This window comes from Corvus cornix, chromosome 4 (genome assembly GCF_000738735.6).
Source record: "Corvus cornix cornix isolate S_Up_H32 chromosome 4, ASM73873v5, whole genome shotgun sequence".
In the NCBI taxonomy this organism is placed as follows: Eukaryota; Metazoa; Chordata; class Aves; order Passeriformes; family Corvidae; genus Corvus; species Corvus cornix.
In genome coordinates this window covers 47,665,834-47,688,556 of record NC_046334.1, presented here as the reverse complement: position 1 = coordinate 47,688,556, position 22,723 = coordinate 47,665,834, and the positions used below count along the sequence as shown (strand labels likewise).

Here is a 22,723-nt window from a genome sequence, read left to right as displayed (position 1 = left end):
ATCCTCTATAGCTGTTTCTTGAGATAGATGACTCATTGTTGAACAACACTAATATCAGAAATTTAAATGCATGCATATACCATAATGATAAAACTGCTTATCTATTCTACTTTCAAGTTTCCAAAGGATGTTTGAAAAAAACAGCATACAGCTATTTAAACCTGCCAGTTGTTTAAAAGTGCTCAATGTTTAGTATGACAATTTTATCTCCTTCCTTCACTCTTCATCTCTTTTGTTCTGCCCTCCTTCCCTTTCCCATGTTTCTTGCTCATAGTGGTTTTTCACCTTGGCTTGTATAACCCTAATGCTAGGTTGTTGAAAAACAGCTTTTTTTCTTACTTGTTATTTGGAGTCTTTAGAAGCTACTGTTAGATATTAATTGTAGCCACTAATACTGACAATTAATACAGACCAAAATACTGTTAAAAAAACCCTCATGTGCTGTTTTAATATACAGACAATTACAATGTCCTTCTGCATGATCCTTTCTGATGAAATACCCCTCTCTCTCTCCACACTATTAATTCTAAAAATTGGATGCACTAGATTGTGCATTGAAAAGGTTATTCTTAAAGACAGTCATGAAATGGTAGCACTGATAGAAAACAGAAACAGGAATATGTAGTCAGGAGTAGTGCCAGAAGCAACAGATCTATCTCAGACCAGTCAACAACACCAGAAAACTCTTCTGGCACAAAAGGAAGGCCACGCAATCTGTGGGTAAAGGATAACCTTTGCTTTCTACCTACCCAGGAGTCTGCCTTTGCATCATTTCAACCTCCTCCATCCAGTTCCATTAGATAAGAAATCTTTCACACAGCTGGATGTTAGTGGCTGTACCTGGGAGAAGGGTAAGGCAAGGCTGGGCTTCATGCTGCAAAAAAAAAGTAGATAGCTGCCATCTACATGGCATGTCTCACCTGGATTTGGGTAAGACCATACTTAGGTGGAATTAAATAAATTCATCAAATTTTGGTCAAAAAAGACAGCTGGAGTTTTCCATAAGAATGGACAAAATAGGTGTTTAGAAAAGAAAAAGGCTATATAAGAACAGAAGAAAAACACAGGGGGAACTCTGGAAGGTGTCTCAGGGTACTTCAGAAGGTAGTGATTAGAGGTTCCTGGGTGCTTTCTGAGGAGGAGTTGATGTCTAGGATACACTGTGCTGTGCAGCATTTCAGTTCCCTGTACACTGCCAAAGCAAACTGAGAAGGAATCAATTAAATACAGGGTCTGTCATTTAAAACACTGTCTTTTCACATATTTAACCCTTTTCAGGACTTCAGCTTAAGGTGATAATAGGAAAAATGTGGCAAAGACCATAAACAAGGATATTTCCTCTTCATTTTTGAAGATCCTTCCTGTCTACCCAAAATCTTATATTTATCAGTGGAGTGTTTACGAATAATAAGCCCAAGAGTCATAGAAGACTGTGCATCCTGCAATTCAGAAGCAGTTTAAACCTTTCATTTACAGAGATGTTTTCCTTCAGCTATGTCTTCAAGATCTAACACACTAAATTTAATTTTTTTCACCTTTTCCAAGTAAGATGGAAAGCTGCAGCCATTAGTTCAATGTCCAGCTGGCCGTCAGTAAAAAAAATCTTAGAGTAACTGAGTTTAAAAAGAACCTCTGGAAGGTCCAAAGCAGAGCAATCTCTGAAGACAGATCAAGTTTCCTAGGTCATATTCTGTCAAACTGTGAGGGTTTCCACAAAGGCGGAAACTCCACCACAACTCTGAGCAGCCATTATCTCTGCACCTGTTGAAAACTGCCATCATTGGCCTAATAGTTATGAGTTTGCCTAGTAAAGCTAAGGAGGAGAAGAAAATAATTGTTCTTCATTTTTTTGGTCCTATTAGATTATGTCTCATAAAGAAAGACAGTATTGTTACACTGTTTTTTCCACAATCAGCCCTTGAATGTAGTAGAAGCCTGTTGCGCTGTGCAGAATTAATGTCTTGTGGCAGCTTTTTCTTTATGGGTGCTAAAATACAGAAAATGTACTTAATTGTATATTTGCCATTACAGGGTTCAAGAACAAAGGTTAAAAAACCCCAGCCTTTTCTACACGAAGAAGCTGAAGGAGTTCTCCATGTCCATTTAATCCCAGGTTTTTAGTTTTCATTTAAAATAAAATGTCAAAACTTGCCAATGAATTGTCTTGAGAGTTATGCATGACTATTTGCTTAAATATTGGTTGTTGTCACATACACAGAAATCGACATCACTAAAATAGTGATGCCTAAGCATATCACAGTACAATAACATATTCTTAAGGTACATTTTTTCACCTTTGTGAAGGGCAGTGTATTCCAAATATTGTCTGCATCCTATACAGCTAAACACAAAATATCAAAGACCATCAATGCTTTATTATAACTGGTTTAATAGTTCTTCACCAAAATGTTCATTACATCTTTAGGTGATTATGTAACTGAATGAGACCTCTATAGCTTCCTTCTTACATTCTTAATTAGCACTTTTTTTTGGGGATATCTTATTAAAAAAAATATTTGAAATGTAATATACAAAACTGAGTACTCCATGGATGCATCGTAGCAGCAAATATTAAAGGATTTCCCTGACATTCTTTATAAGTATACCTTTTAGCATAACCCATAATACTATTTTTTCTGTATTACAAAATCTCTTTGTTCCTATAGATTAACAGTATTTTTCATTGTAAGCAACATATACATTGATTACTACATTTTAAATTCACTTTTTTCTTGGTTAAAATCCACTGCTAAAAATCCATGAAATCCATTAAAATCCCCAGAGTTATCCTGGATGAATTTCTAATGCACTTAAATATTTCTGAAAATGTTTCAGAGTCAGATTATTTAAATAATAATTATTTCCAATTCAGGTAGCATTATGTAAATTGTATCATTACACAAGGGTAATGAAAACTTTGGAACTACGATATTGCATTCCTTTGGTACTTAGCTATTTAAACTAGTCAGCCTGAATGAGAAGTAGTTGTATATTTCAGATAGAAAAAAAAATCATTGCAAGATTTATGTAACATGATAAAAGGCCTTAATGCAAAGCAGTCAACAGTAGAATACCTTGGATATCAGCAAGACCACTGCTTCTCAAGCATCTCCTAAATAACCCAGAATAATTGCATCACAGAGAAAAGGTGATGGTTTTGATATCTTTGTCCATCAAATCTGGCTGAAAAATTTAACCACCCCATCAGTCTGCTTTATAATGAGCACCAACGAGCTACACAGAAATCTGCAGCATCTACTCTCACATCTTCCTTGTAGATGAGAAAAAAGTAAGCAAAGCTCTAATTCACCCTTCGTGTCGTCAGCAGTAATTCTAGCATTAGAAGCAAACGCTGATGCTTTGCCAGGAGAGGAAAAAAAAAGTACTGAATATACATGTTCCGTGAACTGGGAGAGCCTCCCAGACTAGCTCCTCAATAGGCATATATAACGCTACTGTAAAGTACCTACATTTTTGTTAACTCTTCTGATGCAAAGCATTTGACTCTTGGGGATGGTGCTGTGCAGGGCCAGGAGTTGGGCTCCTTGGGACCCTTGTGGGTCCCTTCCAACTCAGCCTATTCTGTGTTTCTGTGATTTTTTTCACTTTACATTGTGCAACACTTTCCCCAGTTGTAGTACTCTGCACAGTTGTAGCATTAATTTTAATTTTACACCTTCACTGTTGATTTATTCACAGACTTTCAATAAATAAATAGATAAATAAATAAATAACCAAACAACCTCTGCCAGCTACTCAGTCCTTATCCTGTACTACACAATTTTTCTGGTTTTTTCTTTAGTATCAAAGAGGTTTCTGTGGGCTTTTTATCCTTCCACTTTCCTAATGAATCGTTCCCTGGAATGCTTATAGCTACTGAGTTAGTTCTGTTCTTGGATTTAAGCACCATCTGCATGCCCTGGATAAGTTATTAATGAGATTTTCATATCCTCCTCTCTATTGCTTTTCCATTTTTTACAAGGAATGCTTTTTGCCAATATACATTATCCACAGCTCTAACATAATTAACCTGAGTTTCTTGCTGACTCCTCTGAAAGCACTATTATGGCCAGATTCCATGTGGCCCTTCCAGGTATGCCCAAAAAAGGAGCATACAGTAGTTTACTCCTTTGTGTCCCAGAATTTACAAAGACAGTGGGCTTTTAGAAGATGCAAGTGCTGCTCTGAATAGCTCTGCACCAGCACTGGCAGAGAGATATTACCATTTCCAAAAGATGAAACTGGAGCAAAGAAAGGCTAGGGAAGCAACCAGAACTGAGCAGGGGAACTGCACTTTTTTCCTTTAAAAGCAGAAGTGAAAGCTTTCCAGTAGTATTCTGCAGAAAAAAATAGTCAAAGAACCTTCTTTTATGATACTCTGAATTTGCATTAAGCATGTTTGGGGCTGACAAACACTGCTAGGTTTGGCTAGGGCACTAGCCAAGCTAGGGTCCCCCAGCTAGGGACTGCTACAGCTACAAACTCTTCTCAAGCTCATTAAAAACTCTGAATCATAGAGATGTATAAATACAGTGCCCTAAATTTAACATATTCCAGATCATCAGCATATGATCATGGCCGTGTTTCCTGGCAACTGAAAACATCCAACTATTTCATAAACACACACACACACACACATATGCATATAGCTCTCCTGATCTGAGCAGGGGACAAGGGTAATCTGTGAAAAAATGGATTTCCCTTGTGCTCATATTGGTGAGCACATCGCACAGCTTTTAACCACCAAGTCTGATATTCTACACCATTACACTGATTCTATGCAATAATATATCCAGTGCTCCAAAGATGAAAGATCACACCTGCAAGTGCTCATGGCTGACCATCTCTCTGACTTGCAATAGTCAGCAAGAATTCCCCTCCATTCTCTTCAGTTTTCCTGTTCAATTGATTTACAAAATGTTGGGAAAAAAGAGGTTTTGGTCTGTCTGTAAGAGAAATGCAATGCAGATGCTTGCATAAAGCAACCAGAACCTTTGAAAGCAGAGATGGTTCCTTCAAAATGGAATCACAGTGCATTTAATTTTCATCTGCCTACTGACTTATCTTCCTCTTTTTTTAAACAACCAGCATTCACCTCTTTGGTTACAATAAGAATGCCATTCCTGAAGCTGGTGAGACTGACCAGAGTTTGCAGAAGGGTCCTCAATTTGTACACATTTCCATAGATCTTTTCAATGTCAATATGGAACTTGAAACTTTAGGCTATGGAGTCCAGGCCTCTGTCCTTGTAACTTCCCTCTGATTTTGTTTTTGGTTTTTTTTCTCCAATATTTAAGTTTTCTATTCAATTATGTTTTATAAATTTCAGAGAGTAGAAAAGACAAAAGTTCTATAGCTGTTGGAAAGACCAATTTCAAATATGAGAAAGAAGCCTAAAAAGCTTATGGAGATAATCAGAATACTGAAGTATCCAGCATGATCATGTTCAAAGGGCAGAGGAGAGCAGACAGGTAATTCAATCACTTCCAGTTTTTTGGTCCCTTGCTTAGTTTTAGTGCCCATTATTTTGTGGATTTCCTTTTCTACATGCTAATAAAAAGCAAAGTATTTATGAAAAAGTGCTACCCTAAGTGTCTTGCAAATATTACAGCAAATAAAAAGAAGAAAATACCTTCATGATTTGTAGAAAGCCAAAAACAATAAAGGTCTGTATGACTTGCCATTTGCATGGCTGTATTTAATACAAATTAATGCTAATGACATAGGGAATTTGTTTTGAAGTCAAACTTGTAATTTATTTTGATGACTAAACAGAAATAGCATGGAATGTTTGGGTAAAATAGTTCATTTCAGAGCTGAAAGTGCAGTCAAGAGTGTTCCAGCTGCAATCCTGTGCTTAGCATAAAATGAGTACAGAGAAAAAAATTATCTCCCCTTGAATAAACCCATGCCTATCCATATCAGTACAGTAGGCTGGGGAATATATCTAAGTCATATGAGATGTCTCTGGCCTCAGGGGACGGTGCAGTGTCGTCTTCTCCCTGCCCGCACCCATTTTGCAGGTTATGGCATCATTGTAGTGTTCATACATCATTCAAGGATCCCAGCTGCTAGGACAGCCAATAGCCAACAGCCAAAACTTGTTTATCTGACAGAGGTGTATCACCAGTAAAAGTTAAACCTTCCTCAGCAGTCTATAGAATATAGCACTCAGTTTTGAAGTGCATCAGTGAAGCATCAAGTTACAAACTGTCAGTACTCACACCAAGTCTGCCAGTAAAATGAATAACAAATCTATCCCTGAATTCAAGAACTACCTCCCAACCAGACATTTACTTAGCTGAATTTAATATACAGTCCTTCAAGAAGCCTATACACTTCCCTTTTGTTGGTCAATAACTAGATAAAATGCCAGTATTAACCTAAAACTTTTCATTACTAAATGAGCCATTTTTTACAATGAGCTAAATTCTTGCTGTAAGACATCTCTGAGAATGTCTTTCACAGGAAGTGAAAGCGGGCTGATGAACAGCTCTTGCTTTCAGATGACTTTAGAAGAATTCATCTCAGACCCTGAACTATTCCTGTTGTAGCACGTTAGGCCAGATTGTGATCCCAGTCATAGTAGTGATATGTGCACAATAATGCAAACTGCTATGCCAAAGTAAACATTCTACTGGTTTAAAATGAGTTATTTCAGATTCATATGAATGGAAGTGAAACATAACTGAGACTAAGTATCTTAGATTAATGATGTGTGGCATGGTCAGAATGCAGTAATCTCTCACAAAAACACTTTCAGAAATTCCCAGGTCTTACTAGGCACGTAGTGTTAAAAAAAATGTTAATTATTTCTACATCTCTTTTCAGACTACAGGTCAATATAGAAAAAGGAATAAACTGCTAGAAAATTCCAGAAATATGAAACTACATAATTACTATGCACTATGTACAAAAGCATTGTTTGGTATGTTTTGTGTCGTGAATTATCACAATGGCCATTTACAAGTGTTCTTTTAAACTGTAAGAATCCATCCACCCACAACTGAAGTATTCTTGACGATTAAGATTAATGTGTCATGAATCACCATGGTTTAATATGCATGACACAGTTTCATTTCACACATATTCTGCATGGGTTGATTGCCACATATACCAATATCAAACAGATGTTAATTCTTTAATTTTTTTGCTCTCAGAGTATGTTTTAATTACCTATGAGGCTTCATAAAGAAAAAGAGGGAGGTTATTTTGAAGCAAATTTAATGAAAAATATAAAAGAAAAATCCATTCAATTTTTTTCTTTACTTCATGTTCTCAACAATATAATTTCAATATTAACAAAAATACTTGATATGTAAAGGAACTGCAGACTACTCTCATTAAATGGCTCATTCATTGTAAGCAAGAAAAATTTGATTATTTTTCTAATAAAATATATTATTTTAAAAGCCCTGCCAATTGAACATGGGCTTGGTGATATGAAATGTTTGTGCAAGTCATTGTATATTTATACTATGCCTAAATTCTTAAATTTGAGTATTTTGCAAAGAAATCAAAACTCCATGTAAAACATCACTAAATAAATTCTCACATCAACAGTGCTCATATGTCAGCTAAATTAAAAATTCTCTGAATGTAAAATATTTTACAAGCCTCCTCTGTACAGAGGCCAGAAATGGAAATGAAAAGACATCCTAGGTTAAAAGTAATGTATAATGAGAAAGCTGTTTCAGTCAGCATCAGCTCCCACTTTCTGCTGTGTCAGATGCAAGCCACCGTTCTCCAGGACCAGAACAGCAACAGAGCCACAGGTCAGCATGGAATATTGTGGGATAAAACCTCTGAGCTTTAACTAATTCCTAATTTGATCATTCTAATTGTAATCGTTATTGTAATTTCCATGGAAGTTGTAGCATCAGCTTTGGGCCTGACCTTCCTGAAATCAACAGGAACAGGAATGGGTCCCAAGGATTTTGCACTAGAATTAGTTTCACCAAGCTGAAACAGTCTCCAGGTTGAAAATTACAATTACCAAAACTGTTACAAATAAAAATATTAATAGCAGTAGGAGTGTATATTTGAATCATACATGTCAATGTTAGACAGTATAAATACAGATAAACAATAATAGTAGATAAAATATTGTCAAAACTAAGATATTCAGCCCCTCCCCATGCCATAGAGATTTTTCTGTACACAGTAATATTTTCAAAACTATAAAAATTATTTCAATTTCTTGCCTATATAACACATATTGACATAAGATGGCATACAGCTTTAAAATCAAAATGTGAACTGACATTTTGAAAAATAACTGACAGTCATGGCACAAGAGTGCAGTGACCTCTGTCCTCCAATATTCTCTTTTCCTGTATTTTTTTTTCCAAATGCCCAAATAAGTGCAAGATGCCCAGAAACAAAATGCATGCTACCAGTGAAACCCTAATTTCAAAGAAGATAAAATACAACATTTTCACTGAATTTACTGGGCCCAGGAATGACTCTAAAATGTGGAATTTATAAACATCACACAAAACACTTGTGCAGATTTCTGAAAACATACACCTATCGCATTGCAGGGAATTAAGCCTGCATTCCTTGTTCAACCAAAATTCCCTGACTGGAATAACAGCTTTAGATGTTATTTTTGTTCAAATTCTGTTTTACTATGTTAAAACACCAGATATTTTTTCTTTTTACTTAAGATAAATGTGTGAAAGTGCCTTCTTTCCATTCATAGATGTTATCTTTCTCCAACTTCAAATGATTCATCTGGGTGAATGTAGTTATAAATAATTTATCAAGATACATACCAGTTGTTAGGGGAAAAAAAACCCTGAAGGAAGAATATCACTGCATAAAATCTGAACATTCAAATTGATTTTTTAAATCAATCTTTAATTGGTTTTATTACCTCCTAATCCAGGTCTGAGGCGATTATCATAACCATCCAGAAGTCTGTCTAGAATTCTTGTAAAGATGGTGATGTTATTCTTAGCTTCATCTTCCAGGGAGTCAGCCAGCACTGATCTAAATGGATATTTTACATTTTAGAAGGTGCTAAGTATGCTTTAACATACACTCAACATGCATTTTTTTTTCAGGCTGGCCTTTAACTTGCTGCATTCTAACAGGAAGGGTGTATTTAACAGTATACAAATACACAATTTATATATAACAAGTTCAGACATGTAAGAGTCAACAACATACTATTTAAAATACCCAGGCAGTCATTTTCCAGTAGCCTCTACTTGTAGTCATCATTGCATTACTGTGAGTGCTACTTCAAGCTCCACTAACACTGTTAGTGGGGGCTGTGCTGGTGCAAAACCCAGGAAGAGCTTCCCAGGCTTTGGTGGCATGTTACTCCTGGACTGATAGCCCGGGATCGCATGCACAAACCCATCTCCTTCCAGCTCTATCTTATCTGTCCTCACCTAGCTATACTCTATCTCTGGATAAATCCTGTGGATTTGCTTCCACCCAATGGTCATGTAATGTACATGACCAGAAGAACTAACATGAGGGAAAACTCCAGCGATCATGCTCAGGGAGTCCTCTGACGCCAGCAGTTGGTGGGAGGGAACACCAGTGCTGACTAGCAAGCTGCAGGATAGCTGTGGACAGCCTTCATCTTTCTAAAACGTTATTTTGTCATAAATAGCACTGTCTGATCTCCCAATAGATGCAGACAAACCTTATAAAAGTTGGATGGAAAAAGGAATCATAAATGACATATCAAGAAGAATCTAGAGATCACTGATTGTTTCAAACTTCCCCAATAAAGAAAGAGACATTACAGGCTTTATGGATCAAATCTCTGTGGAACATGCTACGGGCTGAATATGAACCTGCTGCCCAGGCAGCTGGGGTGTTCCACAGTCCTCCAGGACCTGGGCACCCAGACCAAAAGGGTTTGTGCCAAGGAAACCCTGACATGCAGAAAGCCTTACACATGCAAATGTTACTGTGCCAACAATTTTAAGCACTATGCATGTGAAGTACATGAGCTCATCAGTCTTATCTACTTAATACCAGCATATTAGTATCAAGGAAGTAAAGCATCATATGCTACACACATTACCATTTATACCTTTTTCAGCCACCTAAATTTTTAACCTTAAATGTTTGAGTATTAATCATTTCAGGATGAAGGCATTCTGAATGCCATAACAGGAAGCATGTTTTCCTCCTCTTCCAAACCAGAAGTAGCTTTGGATGATCTTTTCTCTAAAGCAAGCTACAAAATTATTAAAGACAAGGTTGTCTGTTGGTCCCCAGTTCAAGAGCATGAAGGAAGTATTTAAATGTAAATCATTGCAGTCTGTGCTTTCCATCATATAAACTACAGAATCGACCCAAATCAGATAACTTATAAAGAACCCATGAAAACATCATGTGTGATTTTACTCATGTGTCAGTTTTTTATTAATTGCGATTACTGCATGGTTCCTTTTTGATTTGTAAAATGTATCACTGTACTCATGGTAGTGTACATCTCTGCCATTTTTAAGCTTCTTTTTGAGATACAGCAGTTTTTGAATTCAAGATTCCACTGAAAAAAAATTAGATCAATACAATTACATCAAATTAGGGTCGAATCCCGCAAACTTTACTCGGGCATAAAGTCCTTAATAACGCATGTAGTCTCTTTGACGTCAGTAAGATTACTCACTTGAGTAGGGTTTGCAGGATCTGGCCCACTGTGACTCAACTAATACTGCACCATAGTTAGGTATAAAGTGAAAGAGAAAACATAGTTTCAGGAAATATTTTGATCACTGGGAAACAAACAAACATATTGGAGACTTGTTTAATCATAGGAAACTTGCATTATTTAGCATACAATTCTTACTATATCAGGACAAGACCTACTGTAACCAGAACTAAAGCAAGTAAATCAAAGTTACAAACTACGATTAATTACATATTTCGGGACTGTGTGCAACACAAAAGTATAATGTGATAAAAATTACTTCCTCTTATACTGTCACTTTAGAAATGGAGAACTTTAAGCAACATAAGAAAAGTTGATTAATAAATGATGCTATTGTTTTATTATATGTGATTGTGAAGTTGTATGCTATCTCCACCTAGAGGTTTAAAGCTTAAGCATCATTTTGAATTCTATTATGTTTGACCAAAAAAAAAAAAACAAGAAAAAAAAAAGGCATGCCCGTATTACTAAATATGTGAGCATTATTTTAAAGACTGTGATTTGCAGTGTGACTTCATGATAATCTATCTCTCCATTTTGTATGGTACAGAATCACAGTGATATAGTAACTCAGTAATTATTTAGGATTCAATAAGGCATTTAAAGAAATTGTTATTTTAATGGTGAAATAAAGCATCAATTCAAAAACCGTTTAAGGACAAGAGATCAGGCTTTTTTGGTCCCAAAACTACATTCTACTGCATTTGCTCAAGAAACTGTGTAATACTGCATTCAAACAGCTAAGAAAGGTATTTTATTACGTTACTACATACTGTACTTTTATAACCACTCACACAAGCTTACCCTTAGTAGATTGTAACATACATGTTTGCACTGAACAACAAAACTAAATATCCTCTCACCTTGTTGGTAGCCACACCAATAAAACGAGAACCAACTGCATCTCGGAGAGTGCCAGCTTCCTCTTCATCGCTGCTCTTTGCAAAACCTAACGGTGTAAGAAAAACACAAACCCACTCTCAGCCACAGTCAGTCTCCGCCAAGCAGTGCTTTCAACTTAACCCGAGGAAAAATATGTCACTTCACTGGAGAAAGGAAACCACTGGATTTCCGCAGCACTTTTCAGTACTAGCAACTTATTGTATCTCCATCTTTCCCAACGATCCTGCTCTGTGCAAAGAGGCAACGTATGATCAGAAGTGGCATGTGAGCCGGCGCATCAGATGCTTTCCTGTTCCGTGATGTGAAAGCCCCGAGACGAAAAGGAACAAAAAATAAAAACCGTATGTATGGGAGGATGGGGGCTTAACCACCCCTCGCCTCACTACGGCACACCGCAGCCGGGGGGCGGGGGGGCGGGCGGGAGGCAGAGTCATGCCATTCGCCGGGGCTCGGTGCGGGGACCGCGGGCGAGCCGCCCCCCCGTCGCCGCCGAGCGCCCAGCACGTTTGACAGCTGCTCGGCAAAGCACCGGTGGCCGCCGCCGGAGGGGGCGGAGGGGGGCAGCCCCCGCAGGGCGACAAGTTGCGGAGCGCAGCAGAGCCCCCCGACACGGGCAGGCGCTGCCCGCTCCCGCGGGGGGACCCCCGGGGACCCTACCTGGGAGCGGGCGGGCGGCCGGGGCGGGGAGGGAGGGGGAGAGGAGGGAGGGGAGGCGGGTGCCGCCGGCGAGCGGGGCAGGCGGCGGCGGGGAACGCGGGGCGGCGGCGGCGAGCGCGGCCGGCACCGAGCGCCTCCCGAGCGGCGGGCGCGCGCGCGCGTGCCTGCGCGTGCCGGGGCGCGGGCGCGGGGCTGCCCCGCGGGGCACGGAGGGCGCGGGGTCCCCGCCCGCGGCGGCACCGGCACCGGCCCGGGGCGGCTGCCGCGGCCTGGCAGCCCGGAGCGGGCGGGCGCGGCAGCGTCGCCGGTGCGCGAAGGGGAAACGGAGCGAAAAGCGCTCCCCAGAACGGTACAACACATTTCCCGTGGGCCTCCCTCCTCAGCCTCTCAATCGCCTCTGGTCAAGTGCGCGTTTGCCTGGGTACAGCCCTGGCAGCCGCGCCGAGCTCCCCCGGACTGCGGCGGGAGCGGGAGCCGCCACCCCGGCTCCCACCCCGCTTCACGGCTGCCTCATTAACATTCCCTTCCCCACTTGCCCATTGGCACAGTCTAATTGGAATGCAGAGAGAAGAAAAGTCTATCATTTAAAGTGAGCTCAGGATGCAGGCAGACAAGGAAACAAACCTCGCTTCCCCCCCCGCCTTTCCCCCCCCCCCCCCCCCCGCCTCAAATTGCATTACTTTCTGTTGTATTGTCTTTTCAAGCACGTTGCCCTCCTTTCGTATATGTAGTCCTGCTCTGGTAGTAACTGGATCGCTGCTAGGATTCATTCCCATTGATTTCAGGTTTTCCAGTACAAGTAGAACAGGACAGGCTTGATAATTAAAGATAAGGATTTATATTTAGTGTACCCTCATTTTGCGTTGTTAACTCGGAAATAATTAAGTAACGCTGGCAATAACATTTCAGCTTTTTTTTTTTCCTTTTTAAACCAATCCTCGTCTATCTCCTTTCCTTTCAATCTCTTAACTGCCCAAAGCACCGTCTCAATTATCCTCTCTTAATGTCACTGGCCTGCTTATTGTGTTTAACTGAAATTATTCTGATGCAGTTTGGTTCTGAACCAATATTAGTTCCAAAATTAACATGTGAAATAGGATGCACAGACATGGGGGGGGGGGGATGAGGGGGGGGGTGGCTGAGGGGGAGGGAAAAGGGGGGGAAGGAGAAAGAAGTGGGGAAAAAAAAGATGAAAAAATTTCTTATGTTGCCTGTAGAAATGGGGTGTTCCTGCTTCCTAATTGTTGCAGCTTGCAATTGGAGGTGTCCTTGTTTTCCTTCTCCTTTAGAGGTTTAATGACTCCACAATAGAGGATGAGAAGCAAAAGAAGGAAGAAAAACACTTGGGCTATCAAGACAATTTGTTCCTTCCAACTTTGAAATATTTCATGACTTGGAGTAAGACTGGGAAGAGAGAGGGAATAAGCTGAATGGCTTTGTTTTCAAATAACCAGTAAAATGACAGCCCGAACTGTGGAAAATTACAAAGATAAGGACACAGGAGCAAAAACTGAAATCTGAAAAACACGCATTCAGCAGCCATCTAACCCTGGCTGTGTCTAAGGTACAAAGCCCTTATCTTTCCCTGTCCAGATGTGAAAATGTGCTCTTTTCATTGTCAGTTAGGTATCTATGGTCAATCTAAAGTCTTCTTTGGATCTGCCTGTATGTCCCATGTATTAGGACTGACACTACATGCAGAATCAACCCTCACAGTAAAGAAAACTAGTTTTAACTACTTGTCCTAAGAACAAGTGACTTCACAAATATCAAAATGGAGGACAAAAAAGAATCACTGAAAGTGAAGAATCTTCATGATTTATTCTTAAATGAAACACGTTATATAATCAAAGCAGAATGGTATTTTTCCACAGGTATTCATGGCATTCCTTCTCAAAACACACTTCCAGTAATCATAACACTGAAACCATAATCTAATTTTCATATGCGAGTTGCATCAAAAAATAGAAAACCACATTCATTAAGGAAAGCAGTCTCAGTGGCTCCTTGTTGCTGTGATAGGATATTGTCATTCTTCAAAGGCCACATGGGGTAGGTATGTATTTATAATGAGCTTGTGCTCATACATTTTCCCAAGAAAAATGTGCTGGGTTTTAGGCTCTAACCACAATTATTACCCATGATGTTCTTTGAGATTTACCATAGCTTCATGCACTGAAGTCATGCCTCAGATTTGAAATTTTAAAATAACCCCTCATTCCCATTTTAAACAAGCTGGGCAGCCCTATGGGGTATCCCATATCACAGGAAAGCTCAGTACAGGGACAAACTCCTGTGGCAATGTGAAAAATCAGAGGCAGTATAATTACTAGCAGAGAGAAAGGTTTTTCTGCTAGTCCCACACACTTATAACTTGTGCTGCTGGTGAGCTAGAAAGCATTTGGGGAGAAAACTATGGTATTGCTGGGGTGTTACTGGGTCTTTTGGGTTACATGCAAGCATAGCTAACAAATGCTAGACGTGTTTGCTCTAGTTGGTTAGAAAAAGTGTGCTTGAGCCCCCTCAGGTGCACAGTCAGCAGGGAACCCTTCTCCCTTTCTGTGTTATAATTTGTGGTATGGTATTGAATGCTGTCATTCATTATTGAATTTCAATTAACTCTAAGTGATACGCGGCACCTAACACGTCACCTGGGTTTGTGAGACTCTCCTGAGTCCTGATGCAAGCACCCTGGAAGGTGGGGAGTCGTGCCCTTGGTTTGAATAGGGCTTGAAATAGTCCATAGAAAGGCAGCAGGTCTACAAATGGTTTCTTTCAAACTATAAATAAAATATTTTACTTAAGAGGTTTTATTTCTTTTGTGCTATATTTGCTGCAATATATAAATAGAACTCAATCCCTGTTTTGATATTTTAAAAATCTTAAAAACAAACAAAGGACCTTACAATCCTATTATTCCCCCTTGCCAAGGATCTCAAAACTCTGCACAGGCTGATAAATGATGTTTCAGAATTCTTTTGTGAGATTGGAATGACTTCCTCTGTGAGCACAAATTGAATAGCAGGCTAGGTATGTGACATTTCATAAGCACTTCTTACAGTTGAGAGGTAATAGAAACACAGGAGAGGTTAAGCCAAGGCTAGTCATTATCCAGACTGCAAAACACTAGATTGAATGCTTCCTTTAAAATTGTGCTTAAAAGAATCATTTATATGACAAAGTTACACCATCCTTCAGGCAAAATAAATTCCTCAGAAACAATACCTCTGATTTGTAGCCACTAGGGAGGTGGCAGTAATCATTTTCTGTCATGGACATAATCAAGTAATGCAAAACAGAACTTAACACATAATTCTGATCTGGGGTACATTCTGCAGTATAACATTTCCAGAAAAAATGTGGCAGATTGAAGTAATCAGCATTTACTTTGTACTACTTGAGAATAATCCCCACCCTTATATCTAGGCCAGCAGCACTCTGAGCTGTAAGGATATAAACAATAATCATTGCAGTTCAATGAAGTGATGCATATGTGTGAAAATTGAAGTGATATATCAGAAATTTTTGTATGTGATATGAAGTGGATTTTTTTAGTATAAATTATGCTTTTTAAAAATGCTTTTATCTCTAAAAAGGCATGAAACATTTCAATATTATTTTAATTTTTATAGACTGTTTTATCCTTCTTAAACTTCTCTTTATATTAATTAAATAGTTAAATATATGCTCAAGTGTTTGAGATATGTATCCAAGACATAATTTCTACGTAATTTTAAACATGTATGTTGTTTTCTTTTTGTAAATAATGATGAAAAAAAAATTGAAGGGGCAATTAGTTTTTGACCTAGTCAGTCCCTAAACTGGCTCATTATGCAGGTACGACTGCTGATCTGAGAGAAAGGAAGGAAGAAGCTGGCTTTTCTCAGGAACCCCATAGAATGATGATGGAAATCAGATTTCTGTAAGAAGAGACAATTCAGGTGTCCAAAACTCCTCCTCCTTATGCAAAATTGCAGCCCAAATTTCTCAGAGAGTTGAAATTATTTTGAGATGCACAACCCAACAGTAGATGCTAGTGTAACAAGAAAGCAAGAAAAATCTTACAACTTTATGCAGTATCCACTTTTGTAAGGGTCTGAGCAAATCTTAGAGTTTTCAATCTGTGACACTTACGGGTTGGGAAGAGTTGCTGTGCTCATTCAAAAGCTCTAGTTACCATACAGTCTTCCTGATGGAAGAACAAAAGCAAAGTGCCAGTGCCAGCTTCATTTCAGCTGTGTGTAATCAGCTTTAAGTTACTTTCCAATGTGCACTGAGAAGTTCAGCAGAACAGGAAATTGAAATGAGCTTTCCCACCTTGAACATTGATGAATGTTTCTTCTTTCCCAGGATTATACTTCTCCCAGATCTGAACCTTAAATACCTCACGAGGCTTTTTAGCTTTCTCCAAGCACACAGATATCTACAGAAAGAGTTAGCAGAGAGTCTTTGCTGTCTATCAGGAGTAGTGAAACTTTCATCATCCTTTTAGAGTAGCTCTTCCTTGGCGGGAGAAATGTAAGACAAGAGACAGAGGGCGATACAACACGTTCACCAGCTGGGACAGGAAAGCTCAGGTAAATAGAACTGGCTAATCGCTCTTGGTCTGAGTTGAGAGGAAGGGGAGATCTGCTTTTATAAAAGTAACAGTTTTCTTCATCTGCAAATCCCTGTTTTCTGTTTTATAGCTATGGCTAAAATGAGTTTACAGCAAAATGAGACCTTTGCTGGAGTAGACAAGACAGAATGCTGAAAATGAAAATATATGTTAAATTGTTCTATAAATATAATTACTTTTGTGTTATTTATATAAATACAGTTTATCTTTCAGCTGTTCACTCAAGTATTCCTTGGACTCTGAAGATGTTTTTAGTGTAAAGCAACACAGATCTGTGATGTTTCATGTTTCAAGTGTCCAGTTTGGGGCAAGTAGAGCTTGTTTATTAGAAAGTTAGAAATATACTTAATTTCTAAAAATCAGAGTTACAACACAGAACCACTTTGAGTTTCATTTTGTTTGAATATATTTTGAAGCTCAAAATCAAATCCATTTCTACTTCTGCAATGAAACTGATATTCAGAGAAAATTGTACAGAGGTAGGGCCAGTTCAGATCAACACTTTCTCTAGGAGTACAAAGAAAGGAAAGACACTAGACTTCTGCCACTTTGTGTGGCCTACAAAATTGCCATGTGCTGACTTTGCAGCCTGGTAATATGATAAATCATTTGTCAATGGTTATCTTTGTTTCTGCAAAGGCCTCATCTCCCCTTGTCACTTGCAGATACTGGCCACCCTAAATAATGTTCAATGCACACGAATTTATCAATGGCCACAGGATTTGCCAAAGCCTCAGGGCCTCAGAAAACCTCTTAGAGAATGTGCTTCTGCATACCTCTTTCCCCCACCATAATGCAGGCTGCAGGCAGATGACACAACTGAGGAGTGAGATTTCTATGTTTAAAATATTTATTTAATTACTTAAATTCTGCTTCTGGAGATTCAGTAATATGAAAGATCAGTAAAAAGAAGCAGAAAGCTAACTGGAGTGTCGTATGACAAACAAAGTGATTAAGGAGGGATGAACTTTTCAGACAAACTGGTTCAAAAAGTACTGTCTTTTGTAAACAAGCACAAGTCTCTCTAGAACAAGAAGCACAAAACAGACCTTCAGATTGCCTCAAAATTGCTGAAATTGGCTGTTCTGGCAGTACCAGTTTTTGAGTGGAAAATAATCATGGGGTGTTTATTCCTACTAAGAGTGCATTCAAATTTTAAATTTAAAAAAATTGATGCTTTTCTAAATTCCTTATATAAAATAAATTCCGTCCTTTGGGCCTAATTTCAGTGCTGCTCAAGAAAATGGCCAGAATTCAGTTAGCAGTCTGTTCAGTAACTTCTCCTAGTCAGAAAAGCTTTTGTTGCTGATCCAAGACTACATTATCTTGGGTGGCAAAAAGCGTGCATTTTAAAAATCATTCTGCCTCCCAGGACTTCAAAGAATTTCCTCCTGTCTTTGACTAATGTTAGCTAAAACACACACAAAGGTGTTCTTCTATCACTAACAACAAATAATCGAAAGACAGTTCTAACATGAAATGTCTTGCCTAGCTTCAACAACAACAACAACAACAAAAATCACATCACTCCATACTTGAGTTAACACAAATGTAGCTTCTTCATCGATGAAGTCTAGGAGGAAAAGTGTTGTGCTATGTCCCATGTTTTTTAGAAAAAAACATAAACCACATAATTGCTTAGGGGTGTAGCTGTAGTTTACAACAGTCTGCTCACATTTTGCAGAAGCATGGAGCAATATATAAATATATCTGGGTTAATTAACTGTCATTACAATATTTTTATGCATTTAAAAGAAGAATTTAGCTTTTCAGCACACTGCAGATGACATATTATGCAGGATGACAATGAAATCATAGTAAAGACAATTGCATAAACAAACTGCTGGATTTCAGTGCCTGCTCTATGTATTGCTGTTTCCTAAATTCCCCCTTCCTACACCAACAGATAGAGAGATCAGGAAGCTTCCAAGCTGGGCAGATGAGAACCGCCCCAGGTCCTGAGGAGCTGATTAGATGAGTTCTCAGCCTGCTCTGCTGGAGGAGGTTGAATTACCCAATGATTGCTCCTAGCATGCACCTAAGCCGACAGTATGAACCCTTCTTTCACTCTTCCATGCTTGAGTGTAAGAGATCTTTATGTGGATGAAGGTTCTCCATCTCATCTCTGCACACTTCCAAACATGCAGGTGCCAAGTACAGCCCAGAGCCTGAGAAGAAGCTTCAGACTTCGGCCGCTGTCAGAACAGCTGCATTCTATTGCTTTGAGAATGCCCCGGGCTAAAATAAATAAATAACCAGATAAACGGATGGCAGTTCATATAAACAGTCCTGATATACCTTCCTCTCCTTTAAAGCAATGAATCAGCAGTGAAAGAGTGATGACTCACTAGGGGAATCCAAAACATGCTTTCTCTTTCGTATGTGAGTCTGCAGTAGCCATCCATGCTCCAAAGTGGGAAAAAACTGGGCTGTATTTTAATATTCATTTCCACAAGGCTGAGTCAAAACTGCTTGTAAGTGCCAAGGGATTTTCAAGGAAAAACAGCTGCCCTCATGTGTCATGGATGTAGTGAGAATGTATAAATAGTTGCACATGGCAGATAGTTTATGTCAACACAGTATTGTATTTGTGAGCTTCTGGGTACCAACTGCTGGACGCAAGAAAGCATCTGCAATAAAATTAATATGCTACTGTCTACAAAGTAAGCACTGTGTTACCCAAAAGCTCTGCATGGTGCTATTCAAGTTTGCCACACAAAAAGGGGTGCCCAGAGTTCATTAAACATCACCAAGATTATTTGAGAAGAGAGAGCTTGTTATGTCTTTTTAAATTGATTCTGTGGTACCTGGCTTTGTGCTCTGAGCTCATTCTGGTCTCTGTTGTCTCTCTAACAACCTGGACAGGTTCTCACCTTGGCTTGGTCAGTCCCTGGCATGGGCTGACAAAGTTGCATGCCCTGTTTAGGGAACATGGCAACAGGCCCCTCTTCCCTGTTTGGGTTTCCCTTTTTTCTCTGCACAATTTTCCCACTGTGCTTCCTGGCTTCAGAGCCTTCATTTGGTGCATTGCAAGTCCCCTTTTCCAGGGAAGCCCTAAGGGATGCTTTGGGTTGTACAGGGACAGCTCCTTCCCCACCCTACCTGGGGAGTGCAGGACCACATTTGAAGAAGGAAGCTTTTAGCTAACCCCAAATTGCCACTGTGTTGAAAAGCAGGCATGAACATGGCCAGATGTCGCAAACACGCTTGTTAGCTGGGACAAGATCCTCCCCAGTGCTGGCTCTGCCTAAGCACCTCCATCTGTTGCCACAAACACCAGAGGCAGAGGGACAGGGATCTGGGATGCAAGAGATTGAAGAGGCATGGAAGATAAAAGTCTTTTTTTAATCTAATTTACCAAGTCACACAGCTTAAACTTCCAACTTTACGCTCCTCACAGAATTCCCACTCCTTTCTTTTGTTTCACAGGCGACCAGGAACCTCATAGCAGCATATCCTCGGCTGTGCATTTTTTGAATTATGTATTTGCCCAACAGGATTATTTCCTTAAAAGAAAAGTGTAGGTGGCTGTTACAATTCCCAATCAATTTATTTTCAAGGAAAAAAATTGTAGCTGAATGGAGTCGTATTTAGTTTTTGAAATTTTAAAGGACTAGCAGAACGTTCTGTCTATATAAGACCTTTCTACTGCTCTGAACCTAAAGCCTACCATAAAATCTGTAGCTAACTCAGAGATCAGTCTACCAAAAACCACCAACAGCGTACATTCAGGAAATTGAAGAAAACATGCAGGATAGTCTTTGTGCACTTTTTATATTAGAGATGCACCTGCAGCCCAATTTGGCAGACTTGTAGCTTTCACATACTTTCATTGGAGTAGTTTGGATTGCAGAGAACATCTTTCTTCTCTGGTTTTATGTTACTCAATCCAGTCCCTCATGAGTATATTCAAGAAATGGGGGGTATTATTTTTTTTTCTGCACAGCAGCAGGTCTGTCTTTAATTCAGCATAAACACAGTGTTTCGTCTACTTAATTCTTATAATGCATTAAAAAAAAAAATCAAATGCATCAAGCTATTCAAAGAGATGATAAAGATTTTTTTATTTAAATACATCTTTGCTATATAATCATCTTTCTTCTTCAGGGTGATTTTCTTCTCATCTTCCTGCATTTTCTACCAGCCTGTTCCATTTTAAGAAAAATATCACAGGCTTCAAGTTGCTCCTGTGTTACATCATCAAAACACTGGGAAAAATACTATTTCAAAGTTAATTGTTATTACTTTTAATTTTGTGAACATTATTTTGAATGTAAAATGAGTCTTTGGTGTTCCATCCCTTAAACTGAAAAAAAGTTTTGGCAATGAAGAATTTTGTATTTCACTAATACACCAGCAGCATTGAGAACAAGTCTCAAAAAATATAAACAGTGCTTGCAAAGCCATGTAAGTCTTCTCAAACGACACAATATGGTTTTATTTGGCTGAAAATGAAAGAGTAAATTTAAGTTGATCCTGAATACTATTCAAACATATTATTTAAACAAAGACTGCTTGTTTGCAGTTTTCATTACTTTATGTTTTGTACTTCAACTCTCTCAAAGTGCACTTTGTAAAACATTAATCATATGCAACCAGTTGCATATTGTTGCTGTGTTTCCTCAAGTTTTTATGTATCCCTACATTCCAGTCACCTGGCAAACCAGCTGTAGTGTTAAAACCCCAACCAATTCTCATGATTTCCACAGGGCCCATAATTCTTTCCAAGAGTTTTCACTTCAGAGACTGATTTGAAGGTGAGTTCTTTGGATATATTTCACAGAAGAATGGCAGGGACTAGCACATTATTCCACCCAAATACCTGTGTCTGAGCAAGAGCATCTGTAAACTGCAATTTTTTGGGAAAGAAATGTGAAGAAGCTTCAAAGCAGCTCAGATTCTGTTAACAGTGTGTAATTTGGCAATAGGAGCAACAAAAGTTGCTCAATAATGTTTGCACTTTTGAGATGGTAGGGTGAACACCTGATGGTAGGTAACTCCATGGTTTTAGTGCTATTAACCCAGATTTGTCTGCAGGTTGCTCTATACTGGTTGTATCAGGATGAATCCCCCTAAAAGCTTTGTGATTTTCATATGGTATTTATAAAACATGTTTAAGATCTAAAGTTTTGCATATGCTCCACAATCTCTCTTCTGTACCTGTTATCTGATGGACTGGGGATGTAGAGGAAAATTAACACATTATCAACCAAAAAAAAAAAATGGAATTTTCTACATATATTGGTTTTGGAATAATCCTGAAGTATTATAAGACCATGGAAGGACTATTAACATAATGTATTTATACAAGGACAATGTATATTTAATCAGTACTTAATGGTGATATAATAATAGGTTTCCCCGTAGAGAATGACAATATGATTTTCATCTTCCTGAATTAATAATCTTGCAAAATACTGAAGACCATTTTTACATTTCACTCACATGCAGGAAGAAGAAATCTTTTTCTGAGCAAGTAAGGAAACCTCTAAAACAAATCAAAGATGTGGGCAGTGAGCACAGAGAACTAATTAACTCAAGGCAAGTAACCCAGGAAAATTAATGCTGAACTGGGGGGAGTTCAAAGACTTCAAGGGTAACAGTTTAAAATGAAGCATTTATGGCCTTGAATAGTTAAGACCTTGTGAATGACTATATTCTTTTCAGAAGGCATGAAACATCAAAGGCAAGGGGAACAGAAATAAATCTGTGCATATAAAGAACTGGGAAAGAGAAGGAAGAGCTTTCATTGTGTTCACAGAAGGGAAAGATTCCTCAAGATCCTCAAAGTCTACTCAGGTGACAGTGACCACTACTACTGCACTATGAACAGGGGCATGGATGCAGGGAGATTGTCAAAGGAA

General features: G+C 38.9%; 1 protein-coding gene and 1 long non-coding RNA gene across 2 annotated transcripts in view; one reads left to right on the top strand and one right to left on the bottom strand.

Moving 5' to 3' along the window:
- The window catches only part of GABRA2 (gamma-aminobutyric acid type A receptor subunit alpha2), a 64,635-nt gene extending 52,375 nt beyond the window's left edge, over positions 1-12,260 (bottom strand). The window contains exons 1-3 of the mRNA XM_039550998.1: positions 12,242-12,260; positions 11,545-11,630; positions 8,879-8,994 (exon numbers count right to left, since the gene is read on the bottom strand). Of these exons, the coding sequence (XP_039406932.1) occupies positions 8,879-8,994; positions 11,545-11,612 (184 nt within the window). The 5' untranslated portion in view covers positions 11,613-11,630; positions 12,242-12,260. The remainder of the gene's footprint in view (positions 1-8,878; positions 8,995-11,544; positions 11,631-12,241) is intronic.
- LOC104690652 overlaps positions 11,677-22,723 on the top strand; it is a 45,910-nt gene continuing 34,863 nt past the window's right edge. Inside the window, exons 1-2 of the long non-coding RNA XR_752025.4 lie at positions 11,677-11,925; positions 13,531-13,805. This is a non-coding gene — a long non-coding RNA (uncharacterized LOC104690652). The remainder of the gene's footprint in view (positions 11,926-13,530; positions 13,806-22,723) is intronic.